This window comes from Saccoglossus kowalevskii, chromosome 8 (assembly GCF_978046115.1).
Source record: "Saccoglossus kowalevskii chromosome 8, keSacKowa6.1, whole genome shotgun sequence".
NCBI classification, from domain to species: Eukaryota; Metazoa; Hemichordata; class Enteropneusta; family Harrimaniidae; genus Saccoglossus; species Saccoglossus kowalevskii.
This window is the reverse complement of record NC_140648.1, coordinates 39510225-39532866: the sequence shown is the minus strand read 5'-3', so window position 1 is coordinate 39532866 and position 22642 is coordinate 39510225. Positions and strand designations below refer to the sequence as shown.

General features: G+C 32.1%; 2 protein-coding genes across 4 annotated transcripts in view; one reads left to right on the top strand and one right to left on the bottom strand.

Moving 5' to 3' along the window:
- Positions 1 to 3015, bottom strand: part of LOC100373115 (phosphoribosyl pyrophosphate synthase-associated protein 2-like) — a 39357-nt gene extending 36342 nt beyond the window's left edge. For 2 of the 3 annotated variants that reach the window (XM_085502595.1, XM_085502594.1), the window contains exons 1-2: positions 2571 to 3014; positions 895 to 947 (exon numbers count right to left, since the gene is read on the bottom strand). In XM_085502595.1, coding sequence (XP_085358721.1) covers positions 895 to 947; positions 2571 to 2722 — 205 coding nt within the window. In that variant the 5' untranslated portion in view covers positions 2723 to 3014. Of the gene's footprint in view, positions 1 to 894; positions 948 to 2570 lie in introns of all 3 variants that reach the window. The other variant, XM_085502593.1, reaches the window with a different exon arrangement.
- Positions 3016 to 3030: 15 nt separating this feature from the next.
- Positions 3031 to 22642, top strand: part of LOC100372459 (endonuclease III-like protein 1) — a 32330-nt gene continuing 12718 nt past the window's right edge. Inside the window, exon 1 of the mRNA XM_085502596.1 lies at positions 3031 to 3168. Coding sequence (XP_085358722.1) covers positions 3063 to 3168 — 106 coding nt within the window. The 5' untranslated portion in view covers positions 3031 to 3062. The remainder of the gene's footprint in view (positions 3169 to 22642) is intronic.

The following is a 22642-nucleotide window of genomic DNA, read 5'->3' as shown; positions in this document are numbered from 1 at the left end:
CAATTTCAACAGGGACCCTCAATTTTAAGTAGGGATGAGTCCCAGGGACCCCCAATTTTAAGTAGGGATGAGTCCCAGGGACCCCCAATTTTAAGTAGGGATGAGTCCCAGGGACCCCCAATTTAAAGTAGGGATGAGTCCCAAGGACCCCCAATTTTAAGTAGGGATGAGTCCCAGGGACCCCCAATTTTAAGTAGGGATAAGTCCCAGGGACCCCCAATTTTAAGCAGGGATGAGTCCCAGGGACCCCAAATTCTCAAGCAGTAGTGCAATCCCTGTAATGTTGTATATTATTAATTTATTTCTCTTGCATGTTTTTATTTACCGTTCTATTCCCTGTCTGCGACGCGTGTTGTCCATTTTCGTGAATTTCCAGGGTTTTTTTTGCAGGGGATATCCGGGCAAACACCCACCCTATTTTTTGGCAATTTTCCCATTTTCAGGACCCTGGGATAAATACGGAAATACAATAGCCATTGTTATGATGAATAATGCGTAGGTACCTGTACCTGTAGTTAGGTATATGTATATTCCAACACAATAACAATAGTGTATCAGATGACTGACTTCAAATTACTTATTGTTAATGCCTTACAATGCTACCAGGGACCTCTCAACCCACTGATGGTTTTGTTTTATTATCATTCAAATAACAGATTTATTTTATTCAAAGATTTTAAAAATACATCTAGCTTTTTGAAATGTACATTACTACAATGCAAACTGTTTTTCCCCAAGAGTACATGTAGGTGGCATGAATGTGTAAAATCAGTCGAGAAGTTTAAAAAGAATTCTCTGATAAATTACTATAAGTAGGAAGAGATGGCCCTTTCACTTTCATGGGCAAATTTGGCATAGACACATATAATTAGTTTGTACATATATATAGCATACCTTTGTTGTCTTGTAGAAATACTGTACATTTTCCAAGTTCAATGCCAAGCCGTCTGTCAATAAAAAAAAAAATTCTTGTCACAATTATTGGAAACATAAAACAATGTTAGCATCTTAGCACATTTTCACTTATTCATGAAGTGAATTATTAGAAAATATGGTGCTCACAGCATGGACAAAGGTTCCCCCAAGATTTTGATCAGAAAGTAAACAAAAACAAGCAGCCTGTCGGCTCAGATAGCTCTGCTGTTAGCAATGCACATGGCAATTAAAGAACAGAAGATATCATTAGAAAATGAACAATATGTATAGTATCAAAGCAATTAGACTTGCCGTTTTCATCAAAAATTCAAAAATACAACTTTTTAACAAAAATATTCATCAAAATTAGATAAGTGAAGAACAAAATCTGAGAGAGGTCTACTTGAGGTACCTATATGTATAGTATCAAAGCAATCAGACTTGTGGTTTTTAACAAGCCAAAAATATCACTTTTACCAACAAAAAAATATTCATCAAAATTAGAGAATTTAAAATATCACTTTTTACCAAAAATATTCACCAAAAATAGAGAATTTGACATGAAATGAACAAATCTAAGAAAGAACCATTCAAGGTACTTTTGCATATCAAATTTGAAAACATTCTGACTTGCGGTTTTGAAGAAGAAGTTGAAATTGTAAAGTTGACGATGACAGACGCCGACGAACACCGACAGACAATCAGTAATATGAACAGCTCCGCTGTGTCGACAGCGGAGCTAAAAAACAAAAAATTGTGGCCTTTCATCTTTCCGACTTCTGCCGAAAAGTGTTGAGAAGGAAGGGGACTTGTAGTGGTGGAAATAATATGATTCGTACAATAGTAACATGTATTGCAGAAATGAAATGACAGGCAATACATTGCATTGGCTGTTTTCTAAGAAATTTGCAAGTGAACACTTTTTTTGCAGACAAAAATGTTAATTTCATCAGAACAAGGAACTTAAATTTGGTATATTGCGATTGGGTAATCAAACACACCATTTCATACTGGCTTGTTTTGACAGCAACAATTGCCTTATAGGAGTGCATGTGTTAATATCAAACTTTGCTTTAGCTGGAACGAGGGCCTACCCATGATTCATTTGTCCAGGAATAATATATATTGCCTTGTAAAAGGGATAAATGAGCAGTGAATATTTTATTTTAGTCACGGCTGCAATAACCATTTAAGTGGTTTAAAAAATACAAATTGTAGGGATTAGTTAAACTGTCCACATAATTTAAGTTGGCAAAGTGTTTTCGTTTAATTTTCTTTTCCCTTAAGGAGCAAGTCAGTGAAGTATTTTTTATACAAGATATTTATGTAATGTTTATAAATTTCCGAAAAAAAAACATGATGCCTTCATGAAATCAATGAAGATCGAATATTAGTGATAATTGTCTTCATTAACCCAGTGTATTAATACAATAAGAGAGATAACACTATAGTCCACAAAATTGAATACAAGGGTATTCGTAGAAATGCACTGTACTCTGCGCGTCTGTGTCACAACTTAGAGCTAAACAAATATCTTTCAGCTCCATGGTTACAACAACACTATTATAATAATACCTTTCTGCTATAAAATATTTGTCACCGCCATAAACAAGCGCAAGGCTGGAAAAAGCAAAACATCACATGAAAATACTTACCCTGAAACCAACTGGGCCATTTCTGGGTGCGATCTGGTGGCAAAAATCACCATAGCACCCTTTGGCGCTGCATTCATGATTGCAGCCGATTTTGAATACGAGCCAACCGAAACTCGATCGAGACCAGCCTTTTCTCCCCTGTAACAACTCATCCAAAATTGTGATGACGCGATATCGATATCGCCAATCTCACGCTACAAAATGGCGGCAAAAAAATGGCTCACCCTTTCCCGTATTAAATTTATAATCCCAAGATACCTTGGTAATGCTTTTAGATCTTCCTTTTTTTCTCTATACAGTGAACTGATTTGAGTTTTTTGAAGGACACAGGTAAAATCGTGTCGTTGCTTTGTTCTGAGAAGGAGTAGTTCACAACGAGGTCAAAATAATTTAAAACGAAGTCTCAGTAAGCAATGCATTTCGGGAAAAACTGTACGTATGTAACTTGAGGTAAGTGCTCACTTCCGGTGGGTTGACTTCCGTTGTCAACAAATGCCCAGATTGAGTTTCCCGCAGCACATGTGCCGTTTGATGACAGAAAAGGCGAACTCCTTAACATTTGTATGTCACAGATTTTTAAGAATATCACATTGTCAATGTAAGTACATGTATGTGTAATAATAACAACCTTTATTGATATCGTATCCCTTCTGGGATCTAGATTAGAAAACAATAAGGATATAAGGAACAATAAAATACATAAGTAATAATAATAATAAAAAAGAAATAAATAGTAATACTGTGAAAATATTATTATATAAATATTTTTTTGGTGTTATTTTGAGGCAGCTGGTAAATTGCTTTTCATGAAATTCTCTCTTTTATTGAAACAGTCGCTGATAAACTTGGCAATTGCTTGGACGGTTTCAGAATTTTTGTTATTGAGAAGTGCTTTCAGATTACCGGATAAGTTTACGTTTTCAAACAAAGCATCTCTTTCAAATTTGTACTGGTTACAATTGAAGAGGAAGTGTTCTTCATCTTCAATTTCATTGAAGTCACAGACAGGGCATGTTCTATTTAAGACATCTATGTTGTGATATCGCCCAACTTCAATCTGAAGTATGTGGGCACTTATCCTCAGTTTAGTCATAGATGATCTGTGGATGGGGTTTTTAATAATTTCAAGGTATTTTTCAAGTGCAAAATCAGTTTTCAGCTGTCTGTAGGTACGAAGTTTATTTTTGTGATTAGTGCCTTTATTGTCATTATGCATTGTTTCTGTGCAGTGTTTCTCAAACATATTTTTTAGTTTTTTTGTAGCTAATGGGATAATACTGGTTTTTTCGCAAACATCACTAATTTCCAAAAGGTTCAGTAATTTTTTTATGCCTGTGGTCCAATTACTGACGTTTTCTTTGTCCAAATTGGTGCCAAGTTTGTAGGCCTCAGAGATCAGAGTGGTTTCATCCATATGTTTTATTTTCAGCCAGTAGTTAATCATACGTTTGATGCTTGAGATGATAAGTGGATATCTTCCCAGTTCAAGTAAACATGCCAAGTTTGTGGCTTTACAGTTTACTTGTAGTAGGTACTTGCACATTTTGTGATGTAATTTTTCCATAGGCAAGGATTGTTTAAACAAGTCTGTTGAGTGCATATTAATAATATCGCTTGCCCAGACACTATGTGTATAGTGAAAAGCAAAAACCTGGATATTACCAACCTGGGGGCGTTAAAATAATGTTTACTTTTTGCCATTGGATTGTCACGATATTCTCAGGAGGAGTTACTGTAAAATAATTTATTTTCGCTTGGAATTAATTTTCGCTGAAGGAATAATTCAGTGAATATACCTTTGTCAAATTTCAGCGAAAATTAATTCTAGCTAAAATAAAGTATTGATTAAATTTCAGTACTTTGTAATTTTGGTAATGATTTTGTTACATATATCACAGTCTCTCTATAGGGACTGTGCATATATGTAACTTGAAGGGCGGTGTTCGTCACGCCGCGCATATGCGACATTTGTGTTGATAAACATTGATTTTCCCGAAAATCCAATTTATAAAATATGCTTTTATTGAAATTCAAACATTTACCCCATAGTGATTTTCTCAAGATCCCACCTAAACAGTCATTGTATAGACCTATATAAATGTGCACACATAACTTATCAACTAGCTTATTCAAGTGCTTGCTAATTATATGATATTGAACTCATTAATATTATTTTGATAATGTTACGGTGCTTTTCAGAAAATCTGTATACAATTTAAATGTTATAGTTTACAACTAATCAAACGAGGAAGCTCTTTTTAATGAGCTGTGCCATTTGAATGCATATATGTTCACTAAAGAGTAATAAGATGGACTGATAACCCTTTGGTTTGCTGTCAAAATGCTGGATCAATATTTTAGCCAATGTAAGCAGTTTTTTGCAAAGGGTTTTATATTGACAACATTCCATTAGAAAATGTAATTTATTCTCAAAATACCGACATTCAATGCATTGGCTAGTACACCAGTTGTTTGTTATAAATAAACCTCAAAATTGTTGTTTCTATGACAACCATACATGTGTCTTAATCTCTAACAAAATCTAATCAATTGGTCAGTTTATTTTATTTATTTAATAATCACTTAACATCCATTGGAATAGAATGTTTGTGTGTTAGGCATAGACAGGGCAAGACATCACAAAATGTTATTTATTTAATAAACACTTAACATGCATTGGAATAGAATGTTTGTGTGTTAGGCATAGACAGAGCAAGACATCACAAAATGTTATTTATTTAATAATCACTTAACATGCACTGGAATAGAATAGAATGTTTGTGTGTTTGGCATAGACAGGGCAAGACATCAACAAATGTTATTTATTTAATAATCACTTAACATGCACTGGAATAGAATAGAATGTTTGTGTGTTTGGCATAGACAGGGCAAGACATCACAAAATGTTATTTATTTAATAATCACTTAACATCCATTGGAATAGAATGTTTGTGTGTTAGGCATAGACGGGGCAAGACATCACAAAATGTTATTTATTTAATAATCACTTAACATCCATTGGAATACAATGTTTGTGTGTTAGGCATAGACAGGGCAAGACATCACAAAATGTTATTTATTTAATAATCACTTAACATGCACTGGAATAGAATAGAATGTTTGTGTGTTTGGCATAGACAGGGCAAGACATCACAAAATGTTATTTATTTAATAATCACTTAACATCCATTGTAATAGAATGTTTGTGTGTTAGGCATAGACAGGGCAAGACATCACAAAATGTTATTTATTTAATAATCACTTAACATGCATTGGAATAGAATGTTTGTGTGTTTGGCATAGACAGGGCAAGACATCACAAAATGTTATTTATTTAATAATCACTTAACATCCATTGGAATAGAATGTTTGTGTGTTAGGCATAGACAGGGCAAGACATCACAAAATGTTATTTATTTAATAAACACTTAACATCCATTGGAATAGAATGTTTGTGTGTTAGGCATAGACAGGGCAAGACATCACAAAATGTTATTTATTTAATAATCACTTAACATCCATTGGAATAGAATGTTTGTGTGTTAGGCATAGACAGGGCAAGACATCACAAAATGTTATTTATTCAATAATCACTTAACATGCATTGGAATAGAATGTTTGTGTGTTAAGCATAGACAGGGCAAGACATCACAAAATGTTATTTATTCAATAATCACTTAACATGCATTGGAATAGAATGTTTGTGTGTTAGGCATAGACAGGGCAAGACATCACAAAATGTTATTTATTTAATAATCACTTAACATGCATTGGAATAGAATGTTTGTGTGTTAGGCATAGACAGGGCAAGACATCACAAAATGTTATTTATTTAATAAACACTTAACATCCATTGGAATAGAATGTTTGTGTGTTAGGCATAGACAGGGCAAGACATCACAAAATGTTATTTATTTAATAATCACTTAACATCCATTGGAATAGAATAGAATGTTTGTGTGTTAGGCATAGACAGGGCAAGACATCACAAAATGTTATTTATTTAATAATCACTTAACATGCATTGGAATAGAATGTTTGTGTGTTAGGCATAGACAGGGCAAGACATCACAAAATGTTATTTATTTAATAATCACTTAACATCCATTGGAATAGAATGTTTGTGTGTTAGGCATAGACAGGGCAAGACATCACAAAATGTTATTTATTCAATAATCACTTAACATCCATTGGAATAGAATAGAATAGAATGTTTGTGTGTTAGGCATAGACAGGGCAAGACATCACAAAATGTTATTTATTTAATAATCACTTAACATCCATTGGAATAGAATGTTTGTGTGTTAGGCATAGACAGGGCAAGACATCACAAAATGTTATTTATTTAATAAACACTTAACATCCATTGGAATAGAATGTTTGTGTGTTAGGCATAGACAGGGCAAGACATCACAAAATGTTATTTATTTAATAATCACTTAACATCCATTGGAATAGAATGTTTGTGTGTTAGGCATAGACAGGGCAAGACATCACAAAATGTTATTTATTCAATAATCACTTAACATGCATTGGAATAGAATGTTTGTTTGTTAGGCATAGACAGGGCAAGACATCACAAAATGTTATTTATTCAATAATCACTTAACATGCATTGGAATAGAATGTTTGTGTGTTAGGCATAGACAGGGCAAGACATCACAAAATGTTATTTATTTAATAATCACTTAACATGCATTGGAATAGAATGTTTGTGTGTTAGGCATAGACAGGGCAAGACATCACAAAATGTTATTTATTTAATAAACACTTAACATCCATTGGAATAGAATGTTTGTGTGTTAGGCATAGACAGGGCAAGACATCACAAAATGTTATTTATTTAATAATCACTTAACATCCATTGGAATAGAATGTTTGTGTGTTAGGCATAGACAGGGCAAGACATCACAAAATGTTATTTATTTAATAATCACTTAACATCCATTGGAATAGAATGTTTGTGTGTTAGGCATAGACATCACAAAATGTTATTTATTTAATAATCACTTAACATCCATTGGAATAGAATGTTTGTGTGTTTGGCATAGACAGGGCAAGACATCACAAAATGTTATTTATTTAATAATCACTTAACATGCATTGGAATAGAATGTTTGTGTGTTAGGCATAGACAGGGCAAGACATCACAAAATGTTATTTATTCAATAATCAATTAACATCCATTGGAATAGAATGTTTGTGTGTTAGGCATAGACAGGGCAAGACATCACAAAATATTATTTATTTAATAAACACTTAACATGTATTGGAATAGAATGTTTGTGTGTTAGGCATAGACAGGGCAAGACATCACAAAATGTTATTTATTTAATAAACACTTAACATGCATTGGAATAAAATGTTTGTGTGTTAGGCATAGACAGGGCAAGACATCACAAAATGTTATTTATTTAATAAACACTTAACATCCATTGGAATAGAATGTTTGTGTGTTAGGCATAGACAGGGCAAGACATCACAAAATGTTATTTATTTAATAATCACTTAACATCCATTGGAATAGAATGTTTGTGTGTTTGGCATAGACAGGGCAAGACATCACAAAATGTTATTTATTTAATAATCACTTAACATCCATTGGAATAGAATAGAATGTTTGTGTGTTAGGCATAGACAGGGCAAGACATCACAAAATGTTATTTATTTAATAAACACTTAACATCCATTGGAATAGAATGTTTGTGTGTTAGGCATAGACAGGGCAAGACATCACAAAATGTTATTTATTTAATAATCACTTAACATGCACTGGAATAGAATAGAATGTTTGTGTGTTTGGCATAGACAGGGCAAGACATCAACAAATGTTATTTATTTAATAATCACTTAACATGCACTGGAATAGAATAGAATGTTTGTGTGTTTGGCATAGACAGGGCAAGACATCACAAAATGTTATTTATTTAATAATCACTTAACATCCATTGAAATAGAATGTTTGTGTGTTAGGCATAGACAGGGCAAGACATCACAAAATGTTATTTATTTAATAATCACTTAACATGCATTGGAATAGAATGTTTGTGTGTTTGGCATAGACAGGGCAAGACATCACAAAATGTTATTTATTTAATAATCACTTAACATCCATTGGAATAGAATGTTTGTGTGTTAGGCATAGACAGGGCAAGACATCACAAAATGTTATTTATTTAATAAACACTTAACATCCATTGGAATAGAATGTTTGTGTGTTAGGCATAGACAGGGCAAGACATCACAAAATGTTATTTATTTAATAATCACTTAACATCCATTGGAATAGAATGTTTGTGTGTTAGGCATAGACAGGGCAAGACATCACAAAATGTTATTTATTCAATAATCACTTAACATGCATTGGAATAGAATGTTTGTGTGTTAGGCATAGACAGGGCAAGACATCACAAAATGTTATTTATTCAATAATCACTTAACATGCATTGGAATAGAATGTTTGTGTGTTAGGCATAGACAGGGCAAGACATCACAAAATGTTATTTATTTAATAATCACTTAACATGCATTGGAATAGAATGTTTGTGTGTTAGGCATAGACAGGGCAAGACATCACAAAATGTTATTTATTTAATAAACACTTAACATCCATTGGAATAGAATGTTTGTGTGTTAGGCATAGACAGGGCAAGACATCACAAAATGTTATTTATTTAATAATCACTTAACATCCATTGGAATAGAATAGAATGTTTGTGTGTTAGGCATAGACAGGGCAAGACATCACAAAATGTTATTTATTTAATAATCACTTAACATGCATTGGAATAGAATGTTTGTGTGTTAGGCATAGACAGGGCAAGACATCACAAAATGTTATTTATTTAATAATCACTTAACATCCATTGGAATAGAATGTTTGTGTGTTAGGCATAGACAGGGCAAGACATCACAAAATGTTATTTATTCAATAATCACTTAACATCCATTGGAATAGAATAGAATAGAATGTTTGTGTGTTAGGCATAGACAGGGCAAGACATCACAAAATGTTATTTATTTAATAATCACTTAACATCCATTGGAATAGAATGTTTGTGTGTTAGGCATAGACAGGGCAAGACATCACAAAATGTTATTTATTTAATAAACACTTAACATCCATTGGAATAGAATGTTTGTGTGTTAGGCATAGACAGGGCAAGACATCACAAAATGTTATTTATTTAATAATCACTTAACATCCATTGGAATAGAATGTTTGTGTGTTAGGCATAGACAGGGCAAGACATCACAAAATGTTATTTATTCAATAATCACTTAACATGCATTGGAATAGAATGTTTGTTTGTTAGGCATAGACAGGGCAAGACATCACAAAATGTTATTTATTCAATAATCACTTAACATGCATTGGAATAGAATGTTTGTGTGTTAGGCATAGACAGGGCAAGACATCACAAAATGTTATTTATTTAATAATCACTTAACATGCATTGGAATAGAATGTTTGTGTGTTAGGCATAGACAGGGCAAGACATCACAAAATGTTATTTATTTAATAAACACTTAACATCCATTGGAATAGAATGTTTGTGTGTTAGGCATAGACAGGGCAAGACATCACAAAATGTTATTTATTTAATAATCACTTAACATCCATTGGAATAGAATGTTTGTGTGTTAGGCATAGACAGGGCAAGACATCACAAAATGTTATTTATTTAATAATCACTTAACATCCATTGGAATAGAATGTTTGTGTGTTAGGCATAGACATCACAAAATGTTATTTATTTAATAATCACTTAACATCCATTGGAATAGAATGTTTGTGTGTTTGGCATAGACAGGGCAAGACATCACAAAATGTTATTTATTTAATAATCACTTAACATGCATTGGAATAGAATGTTTGTGTGTTAGGCATAGACAGGGCAAGACATCACAAAATGTTATTTATTCAATAATCAATTAACATCCATTGGAATAGAATGTTTGTGTGTTAGGCATAGACAGGGCAAGACATCACAAAATATTATTTATTTAATAAACACTTAACATGTATTGGAATAGAATGTTTGTGTGTTAGGCATAGACAGGGCAAGACATCACAAAATGTTATTTATTTAATAAACACTTAACATGCATTGGAATAAAATGTTTGTGTGTTAGGCATAGACAGGGCAAGACATCACAAAATGTTATTTATTTAATAAACACTTAACATCCATTGGAATAGAATGTTTGTGTGTTAGGCATAGACAGGGCAAGACATCACAAAATGTTATTTATTTAATAATCACTTAACATCCATTGGAATAGAATGTTTGTGTGTTTGGCATAGACAGGGCAAGACATCACAAAATGTTATTTATTTAATAATCACTTAACATCCATTGGAATAGAATAGAATGTTTGTGTGTTAGGCATAGACAGGGCAAGACATCACAAAATGTTATTTATTTAATAAACACTTAACATCCATTGGAATAGAATGTTTGTGTGTTAGGCATAGACAGGGCAAGACATCACAAAATGTTATTTATTTAATAATCACTTAACATGCACTGGAATAGAATAGAATGTTTGTGTGTTTGGCATAGACAGGGCAAGACATCAACAAATGTTATTTATTTAATAATCACTTAACATGCACTGGAATAGAATAGAATGTTTGTGTGTTTGGCATAGACAGGGCAAGACATCACAAAATGTTATTTATTTAATAAACACTTAACATCCATTGGAATAGAATGTTTGTGTGTTAGGCATAGACAGGGCAAGACATCACAAAATGTTATTTATTTAATAATCACTTAACATCCATTGGAATAGAATGTTTGTGTGTTAGGCATAGACAGGGCAAGACATCACAAAATGTTATTTATTCAATAATCACTTAACATGCATTGGAATAGAATGTTTGTTTGTTAGGCATAGACAGGGCAAGACATCACAAAATGTTATTTATTCAATAATCACTTAACATGCATTGGAATAGAATGTTTGTGTGTTAGGCATAGACAGGGCAAGACATCACAAAATGTTATTTATTTAATAATCACTTAACATGCATTGGAATAGAATGTTTGTGTGTTAGGCATAGACAGGGCAAGACATCACAAAATGTTATTTATTTAATAAACACTTAACATCCATTGGAATAGAATGTTTGTGTGTTAGGCATAGACAGGGCAAGACATCACAAAATGTTATTTATTTAATAATCACTTAACATCCATTGGAATAGAATGTTTGTGTGTTAGGCATAGACAGGGCAAGACATCACAAAATGTTATTTATTTAATAATCACTTAACATCCATTGGAATAGAATGTTTGTGTGTTAGGCATAGACATCACAAAATGTTATTTATTTAATAATCACTTAACATCCATTGGAATAGAATGTTTGTGTGTTTGGCATAGACAGGGCAAGACATCACAAAATGTTATTTATTTAATAATCACTTAACATGCATTGGAATAGAATGTTTGTGTGTTAGGCATAGACAGGGCAAGACATCACAAAATGTTATTTATTCAATAATCAATTAACATCCATTGGAATAGAATGTTTGTGTGTTAGGCATAGACAGGGCAAGACATCACAAAATATTATTTATTTAATAAACACTTAACATGTATTGGAATAGAATGTTTGTGTGTTAGGCATAGACAGGGCAAGACATCACAAAATGTTATTTATTTAATAATCACTTAACATCCATTGGAATAGAATGTTTGTGTGTTTGGCATAGACAGGGCAAGACATCACAAAATGTTATTTATTTAATAATCACTTAACATCCATTGGAATAGAATAGAATGTTTGTGTGTTAGGCATAGACAGGGCAAGACATCACAAAATGTTATTTATTTAATAAACACTTAACATCCATTGGAATAGAATGTTTGTGTGTTAGGCATAGACAGGGCAAGACATCACAAAATGTTATTTATTTAATAATCACTTAACATGCACTGGAATAGAATAGAATGTTTGTGTGTTTGGCATAGACAGGGCAAGACATCAACAAATGTTATTTATTTAATAATCACTTAACATGCACTGGAATAGAATAGAATGTTTGTGTGTTTGGCATAGACAGGGCAAGACATCACAAAATGTTATTTATTTAATAATCACTTAACATCCATTGGAATAGAATGTTTGTGTGTTAGGCATAGACAGGGCAAGACATCACAAAATGTTATTTATTTAATAATCACTTAACATGCATTGGAATAGAATGTTTGTGTGTTAGGCATAGACAGGGCAAGACATCACAAAATGTTATTTATTTAATAAACACTTAACATCCATTGGAATAGAATGTTTGTGTGTTAGGCATAGACAGGGCAAGACATCACAAAATGTTATTTATTTAATAATCACTTAACATCCATTGGAATAGAATAGAATGTTTGTGTGTTAGGCATAGACAGGGCAAGACATCACAAAATGTTATTTATTTAATAATCACTTAACATGCATTGGAATAGAATGTTTGTGTGTTAGGCATAGACAGGGCAAGACATCACAAAATGTTATTTATTTAATAATCACTTAACATCCATTGGAATAGAATGTTTGTGTGTTAGGCATAGACAGGGCAAGACATCACAAAATGTTATTTATTCAATAATCACTTAACATCCATTGGAATAGAATAGAATAGAATGTTTGTGTGTTAGGCATAGACAGGGCAAGACATCACAAAATGTTATTTATTTAATAATCACTTAACATCCATTGGAATAGAATGTTTGTGTGTTAGGCATAGACAGGGCAAGACATCACAAAATGTTATTTATTTAATAAACACTTAACATCCATTGGAATAGAATGTTTGTGTGTTAGGCATAGACAGGGCAAGACATCACAAAATGTTATTTATTTAATAATCACTTAACATCCATTGGAATAGAATGTTTGTGTGTTAGGCATAGACAGGGCAAGACATCACAAAATGTTATTTATTCAATAATCACTTAACATGCATTGGAATAGAATGTTTGTTTGTTAGGCATAGACAGGGCAAGACATCACAAAATGTTATTTATTCAATAATCACTTAACATGCATTGGAATAGAATGTTTGTGTGTTAGGCATAGACAGGGCAAGACATCACAAAATGTTATTTATTTAATAATCACTTAACATGCATTGGAATAGAATGTTTGTGTGTTAGGCATAGACAGGGCAAGACATCACAAAATGTTATTTATTTAATAAACACTTAACATCCATTGGAATAGAATGTTTGTGTGTTAGGCATAGACAGGGCAAGACATCACAAAATGTTATTTATTTAATAATCACTTAACATCCATTGGAATAGAATGTTTGTGTGTTAGGCATAGACAGGGCAAGACATCACAAAATGTTATTTATTTAATAATCACTTAACATCCATTGGAATAGAATGTTTGTGTGTTAGGCATAGACATCACAAAATGTTATTTATTTAATAATCACTTAACATCCATTGGAATAGAATGTTTGTGTGTTTGGCATAGACAGGGCAAGACATCACAAAATGTTATTTATTTAATAATCACTTAACATGCATTGGAATAGAATGTTTGTGTGTTAGGCATAGACAGGGCAAGACATCACAAAATGTTATTTATTCAATAATCAATTAACATCCATTGGAATAGAATGTTTGTGTGTTAGGCATAGACAGGGCAAGACATCACAAAATATTATTTATTTAATAAACACTTAACATGTATTGGAATAGAATGTTTGTGTGTTAGGCATAGACAGGGCAAGACATCACAAAATGTTATTTATTTAATAAACACTTAACATGCATTGGAATAAAATGTTTGTGTGTTAGGCATAGACAGGGCAAGACATCACAAAATGTTATTTATTTAATAAACACTTAACATCCATTGGAATAGAATGTTTGTGTGTTAGGCATAGACAGGGCAAGACATCACAAAATGTTATTTATTTAATAATCACTTAACATCCATTGGAATAGAATGTTTGTGTGTTTGGCATAGACAGGGCAAGACATCACAAAATGTTATTTATTTAATAATCACTTAACATCCATTGGAATAGAATAGAATGTTTGTGTGTTAGGCATAGACAGGGCAAGACATCACAAAATGTTATTTATTTAATAAACACTTAACATCCATTGGAATAGAATGTTTGTGTGTTAGGCATAGACAGGGCAAGACATCACAAAATGTTATTTATTTAATAATCACTTAACATGCACTGGAATAGAATAGAATGTTTGTGTGTTTGGCATAGACAGGGCAAGACATCAACAAATGTTATTTATTTAATAATCACTTAACATGCACTGGAATAGAATAGAATGTTTGTGTGTTTGGCATAGACAGGGCAAGACATCACAAAATGTTATTTATTTAATAATCACTTAACATCCATTGGAATAGAATGTTTGTGTGTTAGGCATAGACAGGGCAAGACATCACAAAATGTTATTTATTTAATAATCACTTAACATGCATTGGAATAGAATGTTTGTGTGTTTGGCATAGACAGGGCAAGACATCGCAAAATGTTATTTATTTAATAATCACTTAACATCCATTGGAATAGAATGTTTGTGTGTTAGGCATAGACAGGGCAAGACATCACAAAATGTTATTTATTTAATAAACACTTAACATCCATTGGAATAGAATGTTTGTGTGTTAGGCATAGACAGGGCAAGACATCACAAAATGTTATTTATTTAATAATCACTTAACATCCATTGGAATAGAATGTTTGTGTGTTAGGCATAGACAGGGCAAGACATCACAAAATGTTATTTATTCAATAATCACTTAACATGCATTGGAATAGAATGTTTGTGTGTTAGGCATAGACAGGGCAAGACATCACAAAATGTTATTTATTCAATAATCACTTAACATGCATTGGAATAGAATGTTTGTGTGTTAGGCATAGACAGGGCAAGACATCACAAAATGTTATTTATTTAATAATCACTTAACATGCATTGGAATAGAATGTTTGTGTGTTAGGCATAGACAGGGCAAGACATCACAAAATGTTATTTATTTAATAAACACTTAACATCCATTGGAATAGAATGTTTGTGTGTTAGGCATAGACAGGGCAAGACATCACAAAATGTTATTTATTTAACAATCACTTAACATCCATTGGAATAGAATAGAATGTTTGTGTGTTAGGCATAGACAGGGCAAGACATCACAAAATGTTATTTATTTAATAATCACTTAACATGCATTGGAATAGAATGTTTGTGTGTTAGGCATAGACAGGGCAAGACATCACAAAATGTTATTTATTTAATAATCACTTAACATCCATTGGAATAGAATGTTTGTGTGTTAGGCATAGACAGGGCAAGACATCACAAAATGTTATTTATTCAATAATCACTTAACATCCATTGGAATAGAATAGAATAGAATGTTTGTGTGTTAGGCATAGACAGGGCAAGACATCACAAAATGTTATTTATTTAATAATCACTTAACATCCATTGGAATAGAATGTTTGTGTGTTAGGCATAGACAGGGCAAGACATCACAAAATGTTATTTATTTAATAAACACTTAACATCCATTGGAATAGAATGTTTGTGTGTTAGGCATAGACAGGGCAAGACATCACAAAATGTTATTTATTTAATAAACACTTAACATCCATTGGAATAGAATGTTTGTGTGTTAGGCATAGACAGGGCAAGACATCACAAAATGTTATTTATTTAATAATCACTTAACATCCATTGGAATAGAATGTTTGTGTGTTAGGCATAGACAGGGCAAGACATCACAAAATGTTATTTATTCAATAATCACTTAACATGCATTGGAATAGAATGTTTGTGTGTTAGGCATAGACAGGGCAAGACATCACAAAATGTTATTTATTCAATAATCACTTAACATGCATTGGAATAGAATGTTTGTGTGTTAGGCATAGACAGGGCAAGATCTCACAAAATGTTATTTATTTAATAATCACTTAACATGCATTGGAATAGAATGTTTGTGTGTTAGGCATAGACAGGGCAAGACATCACAAAATGTTATTTATTTAATAAACACTTAACATCCATTGGAATAGAATGTTTGTGTGTTAGGCATAGACAGGGCAAGACATCACAAAATGTTATTTATTTAATAATCACTTAACATCCATTGGAATAGAATGTTTGTGTGTTAGGCATAGACAGGGCAAGACATCACAAAATGTTATTTATTTAATAATCACTTAACATCCATTGGAATAGAATGTTTGTGTGTTAGGCATAGACATCACAAAATGTTATTTATTTAATAATCACTTAACATCCATTGGAATAGAATGTTTGTGTGTTTGGCATAGACAGGGCAAGACATCACAAAATGTTATTTATTTAATAATCACTTAACATGCATTGGAATAGAATGTTTGTGTGTTAGGCATAGACAGGGCAAGACATCACAAAATGTTATTTATTCAATAATCAATTAACATCCATTGGAATAGAATGTTTGTGTGTTAGGCATAGACAGGGCAAGACATCACAAAATATTATTTATTTAATAAACACTTAACATGTATTGGAATAGAATGTTTGTGTGTTAGGCATAGACAGGGCAAGACATCACAAAATGTTATTTATTTAATAAACACTTAACATGCATTGGAATAAAATGTTTGTGTGTTAGGCATAGACAGGGCAAGACATCACAAAATGTTATTTATTTAATAAACACTTAACATCCATTGGAATAGAATGTTTGTGTGTTAGGCATAGACAGGGCAAGACATCACAAAATGTTATTTATTTAATAATCACTTAACATCCATTGGAATAGAATGTTTGTGTGTTTGGCATAGACAGGGCAAGACATCACAAAATGTTATTTATTTAATAATCACTTAACATCCATTGGAATAGAATAGAATGTTTGTGTGTTAGGCATAGACAGGGCAAGACATCACAAAATGTTATTTATTTAATAAACACTTAACATCCATTGGAATAGAATGTTTGTGTGTTAGGCATAGACAGGGCAAGACATCACAAAATGTTATTTATTTAATAAACACTTAACATCCATTGGAATAGAATGTTTGTGTGTTAGGCATAGACAGGGCAAGACATCACAAAATGTTATTTATTTAATAAACACTTAACATCCATTGGAATAGAATGTTTGTGTGTTAGGCATAGACAGGGCAAGGCATCACAAAATGTTATTTATTTAATAATCACTTAACATCCATTGGAATAGAATGTTTGTGTGTTTGGCATAGACAGGGCAAGACATCACAAAATGTTATTTATTTAATAAACACTTAACATCCATTGGAATAGAATGTTTGTGTGTTAGGCATAGACAGGGCAAGACATCACAAAATGTTATTTATTCAATAATCACTTAACATGCATTGGAATAGAATGTTTGTGTGTTAGGCATAGACAGGGCAAGACATCACAAAATGTTATTTATTTAATAAACACTTAACATCCATTGGAATAGAATGTTTGTGTGTTAGGCATAGACAGGGCAAGACATCACAAAATGTTATTTATTTAATAAACACTTAACATCCATTGGAATAGAATGTTTGTGTGTTAGGCATAGACAGGGCAAGACATCACAAAATGTTATTTATTTAATAATCACTTAACATGCATTGGAATAGAATGTTTGTGTGTTTGGCATAGACAGGGCAAGACATCACAAAATGTTATTTATTCAATAATCACTTAACATCCATTGGAATAGAATAGAATGTTTGTGTGTTAGGCATAGACAGGGCAAGACATCACAAAATGTTATTTATTTAATAATCACTTAACATGCATTGGAATAGAATGTTTGTGTGTTAGGCATAGACAGGGCAAGACATCACAAAATGTTATTTATTTAATAATCACTTAACATGCATTGGAATAGAATGTTTGTGTGTTAGGCATAGACAGGGCAAGACATCACAAAATGTTATTTATTTAATAAACACTTAACATCCATTGGAATAGAATGTTTGTGTGTTAGGCATAGACAGGGCAAGACATCACAAAATGTTATTTATTTAACAATCACTTAACATCCATTGGAATAGAATAGAATGTTTGTGTGTTAGGCATAGACAGGGCAAGACATCACAAAATGTTATTTATTTAATAATCACTTAACATGCATTGGAATAGAATGTTTGTGTGTTAGGCATAGACAGGGCAAGACATCACAAAATGTTATTTATTTAATAATCACTTAACATCCATTGGAATAGAATGTTTGTGTGTTAGGCATAGACAGGGCAAGACATCACAAAATGTTATTTATTTAATAATCACTTAACATGCATTGGAATAGAATGTTTGTGTGTTAGGCATAGACAGGGCAAGACATCACAAAATGTTATTTATTCAATAATCACTTAACATCCATTGGAATAGAATAGAATAGAATAGAATGTTTGTGTGTTAGGCATAGACAGGGCAAGACATCACAAAATGTTATTTATTTAATAATCACTTAACATCCATTGGAATAGAATGTTTGTGTGTTAGGCATAGACAGGGCAAGACATCACAAAATGTTATTTATTTAATAAACACTTAACATCCATTGGAATAGAATGTTTGTGTGTTAGGCATAGACAGGGCAAGACATCACAAAATGTTATTTATTTAATAATCACTTAACATCCATTGGAATAGAATGTTTGTGTGTTAGGCATAGACAGGGCAAGACATCACAAAATGTTATTTATTCAATAATCACTTAACATGCATTGGAATAGAATGTTTGTGTGTTAGGCATAGACAGGGCAAGACATCACAAAATGTTATTTATTCAATAATCACTTAACATGCATTGGAATAGAATGTTTGTGTGTTAGGCATAGACAGGGCAAGACATCACAAAATGTTATTTATTTAATAAACACTTAACATCCATTGGAATAGAATGTTTGTGTGTTAGGCATAGACAGGGCAAGACATCACAAAATGTTATTTATTTAATAATCACTTAACATCCATTGGAATAGAATGTTTGTGTGTTAGGCATAGACAGGGCAAGACATCACAAAATGTTATTTATTCAATAATCACTTAACATGCATTGGAATAGAATGTTTGTGTGTTAGGCATAGACAGGGCAAGACATCACAAAATGTTATTTATTCAATAATCACTTAACATGCATTGGAATAGAATGTTTGTGTGTTAGGCATAGACAGGGCAAGACATCACAAAATGTTATTTATTTAATAAACACTTAACATCCATTGGAATAGAATGTTTGTGTGTTAGGCATAGACAGGGCAAGACATCACAAAATGTTATTTATTTAATAAACACTTAACATCCATTGGAATAGAATGTTTGTGTGTTAGGCATAGACAGGGCAAGACATCACAAAATGTTATTTATTTAATAATCACTTAACATGCATTGGAATAGAATGTTTGTGTGTTTGGCATAGACAGGGCAAGACATCACAAAATGTTATTTATTCAATAATCACTTAACATCCATTGGAATAGAATAGAATGTTTGTGTGTTAGGCATAGACAGGGCAAGACATCACAAAATGTTATTTATTTAATAATCACTTAACATGCATTGGAATAGAATGTTTGTGTGTTAGGCATAGACAGGGCAAGACATCACAAAATGTTATTTATTTAATAATCACTTAACATGCATTGGAATAGAATGTTTGTGTGTTAGGCATAGACAGGGCAAGACATCACAAAATGTTATTTATTTAATAATCACTTAACATGCATTGGAATAGAATGTTTGTGTGTTAGGCATAGACAGGGCAAGACATCACAAAATGTTATTTATTCAATAATCACTTAACATCCATTGGAATAGAATAGAATAGAATAGAATGTTTGTGTGTTAGGCATAGACAGGGCAAGACATCACAAAATGTTATTTATTTAATAATCACTTAACATCCATTGGAATAGAATGTTTGTGTGTTAGGCATAGACAGGGCAAGACATCACAAAATGTTATTTATTTAATAAACACTTAACATCCATTGGAATAGAATGTTTGTGTGTTAGGCATAGACAGGGCAAGACATCACAAAATGTTATTTATTTAATAATCACTTAACATCCATTGGAATAGAATGTTTGTGTGTTAGGCATAGACAGGGCAAGACATCACAAAATGTTATTTATTCAATAATCACTTAACATGCATTGGAATAGAATGTTTGTGTGTTAGGCATAGACAGGGCAAGACATCACAAAATGTTATTTATTCAATAATCACTTAACATGCATTGGAATAGAATGTTTGTGTGTTAGGCATAGACAGGGCAAGACATCACAAAATGTTATTTATTTAATAAACACTTAACATCCATTGGAATAGAATGTTTGTGTGTTAGGCATAGACAGGGCAAGACATCACAAAATGTTATTTATTTAATAAACACTTAACATCCATTGGAATAGAATGTTTGTGTGTTAGGCATAGACAGGGCAAGACATCACAAAATGTTATTTATTTAATAATCACTTAACATCCATTGGAATAGAATGTTTGTGTGTTAGCCTGTTAGGCATAGACAGGGCAAGACATCACAAAATGTTATTTATTCAATAATCACTTAACATCCATTGGAATAGAATAGAATGTTTGTGTGTTAGGCATAGACAGGGCAAGACATCACAAAATGTTATTTATTTAATAATCACTTAACATCCATTGGAATAGAATGTTTGTGTGTTAGGCATAGACAGGGCAAGACATCACAAAATGTTATTTAATTAATAATCACTTAACATCCATTGGAATAGAATGTTTGTGTGTTAGGCATAGACATGGCAAGACATCACAAAATGTTATTTATTTAATAATCACTTAACATGCATTGGAATAGAATGTTTGTGTGTTAGGCATAGACAGGGCAAGACATCACAAAATGTTATTTATTCAATAATCACTTAACATCCATTGGAATAGAATGTTTGTGTGTTAGGCATAGACAGGGCAAGACATCACAAAATGTTATTTATTTAATAATCACTTAACATGCACTGGAATAGAATGTTTGTGTGTTTGGCATAGACAGGGCAAGACATCACAAAATGTTATTTATTCAATAATCACTTAACATCCATTGGAATAGAATGTTTGTGTGTTAGGCATAGACAGGGCAAGACATCACAAAATGTTATTTATTTAATAATCACTTAACATGCACTGGAATAGAATGTTTGTGTGTTTGGCATAGACAGGGCAAGACATCACAAAATGTTATTTATTCAATAATCACTTAACATCCATTGGAATAGAATGTTTGTGTGTTAGGCATAGACAGGGCAAGACATCACAAAATGTTATTTATTTAATAATCACTTAACATGCACTGGAATAGAATGTTTGTGTGTTTGGCATAGACAGGGCAAGACATCACAAAATGTTATTTATTTAATAAACACTTACCGGGTAACATCCATTGGAATAGAATGTTTGTGTGTTAGGCATAGACAGGGCAAGACATCACAAAATGTTATTTATTCAATAATCACTTAACATCCATTGGAATAGAATGTTTGTGTGTTAGGCATAGACAGGGCAAGACATCACAAAATGTTATTTATTTAATAATCACTTAACATGCATTGGAATAGAATGTTTGTGTGTTAGGCATAGACAGGGCAAGACATCACAAAATGTTATTTATTTAATAATCACTTAACATCCATTGGAATAGAATGTTTGTGTGTTAGGCATAGACAGGGCAAGACATCACAAAATGTTATTTATTTAATAATCACTTAACATGCATTGGAATAGAATGTTTGTGTGTTAGGCATAGACAGGGCAAGACATCACAAAATGTTATTTATTCAATAATCACTTAACATCCATTGGAATAGAATAGAATAGAATAGAATGTTTGTGTGTTAGGCATAGACAGGGCAAGACATCACAAAATGTTATTTATTTAATAATCACTTAACATCCATTGGAATAGAATGTTTGTGTGTTAGGCATAGACAGGGCAAGACATCACAAAATGTTATTTATTTAATAAACACTTAACATCCATTGGAATAGAATGTTTGTGTGTTAGGCATAGACAGGGCAAGACAT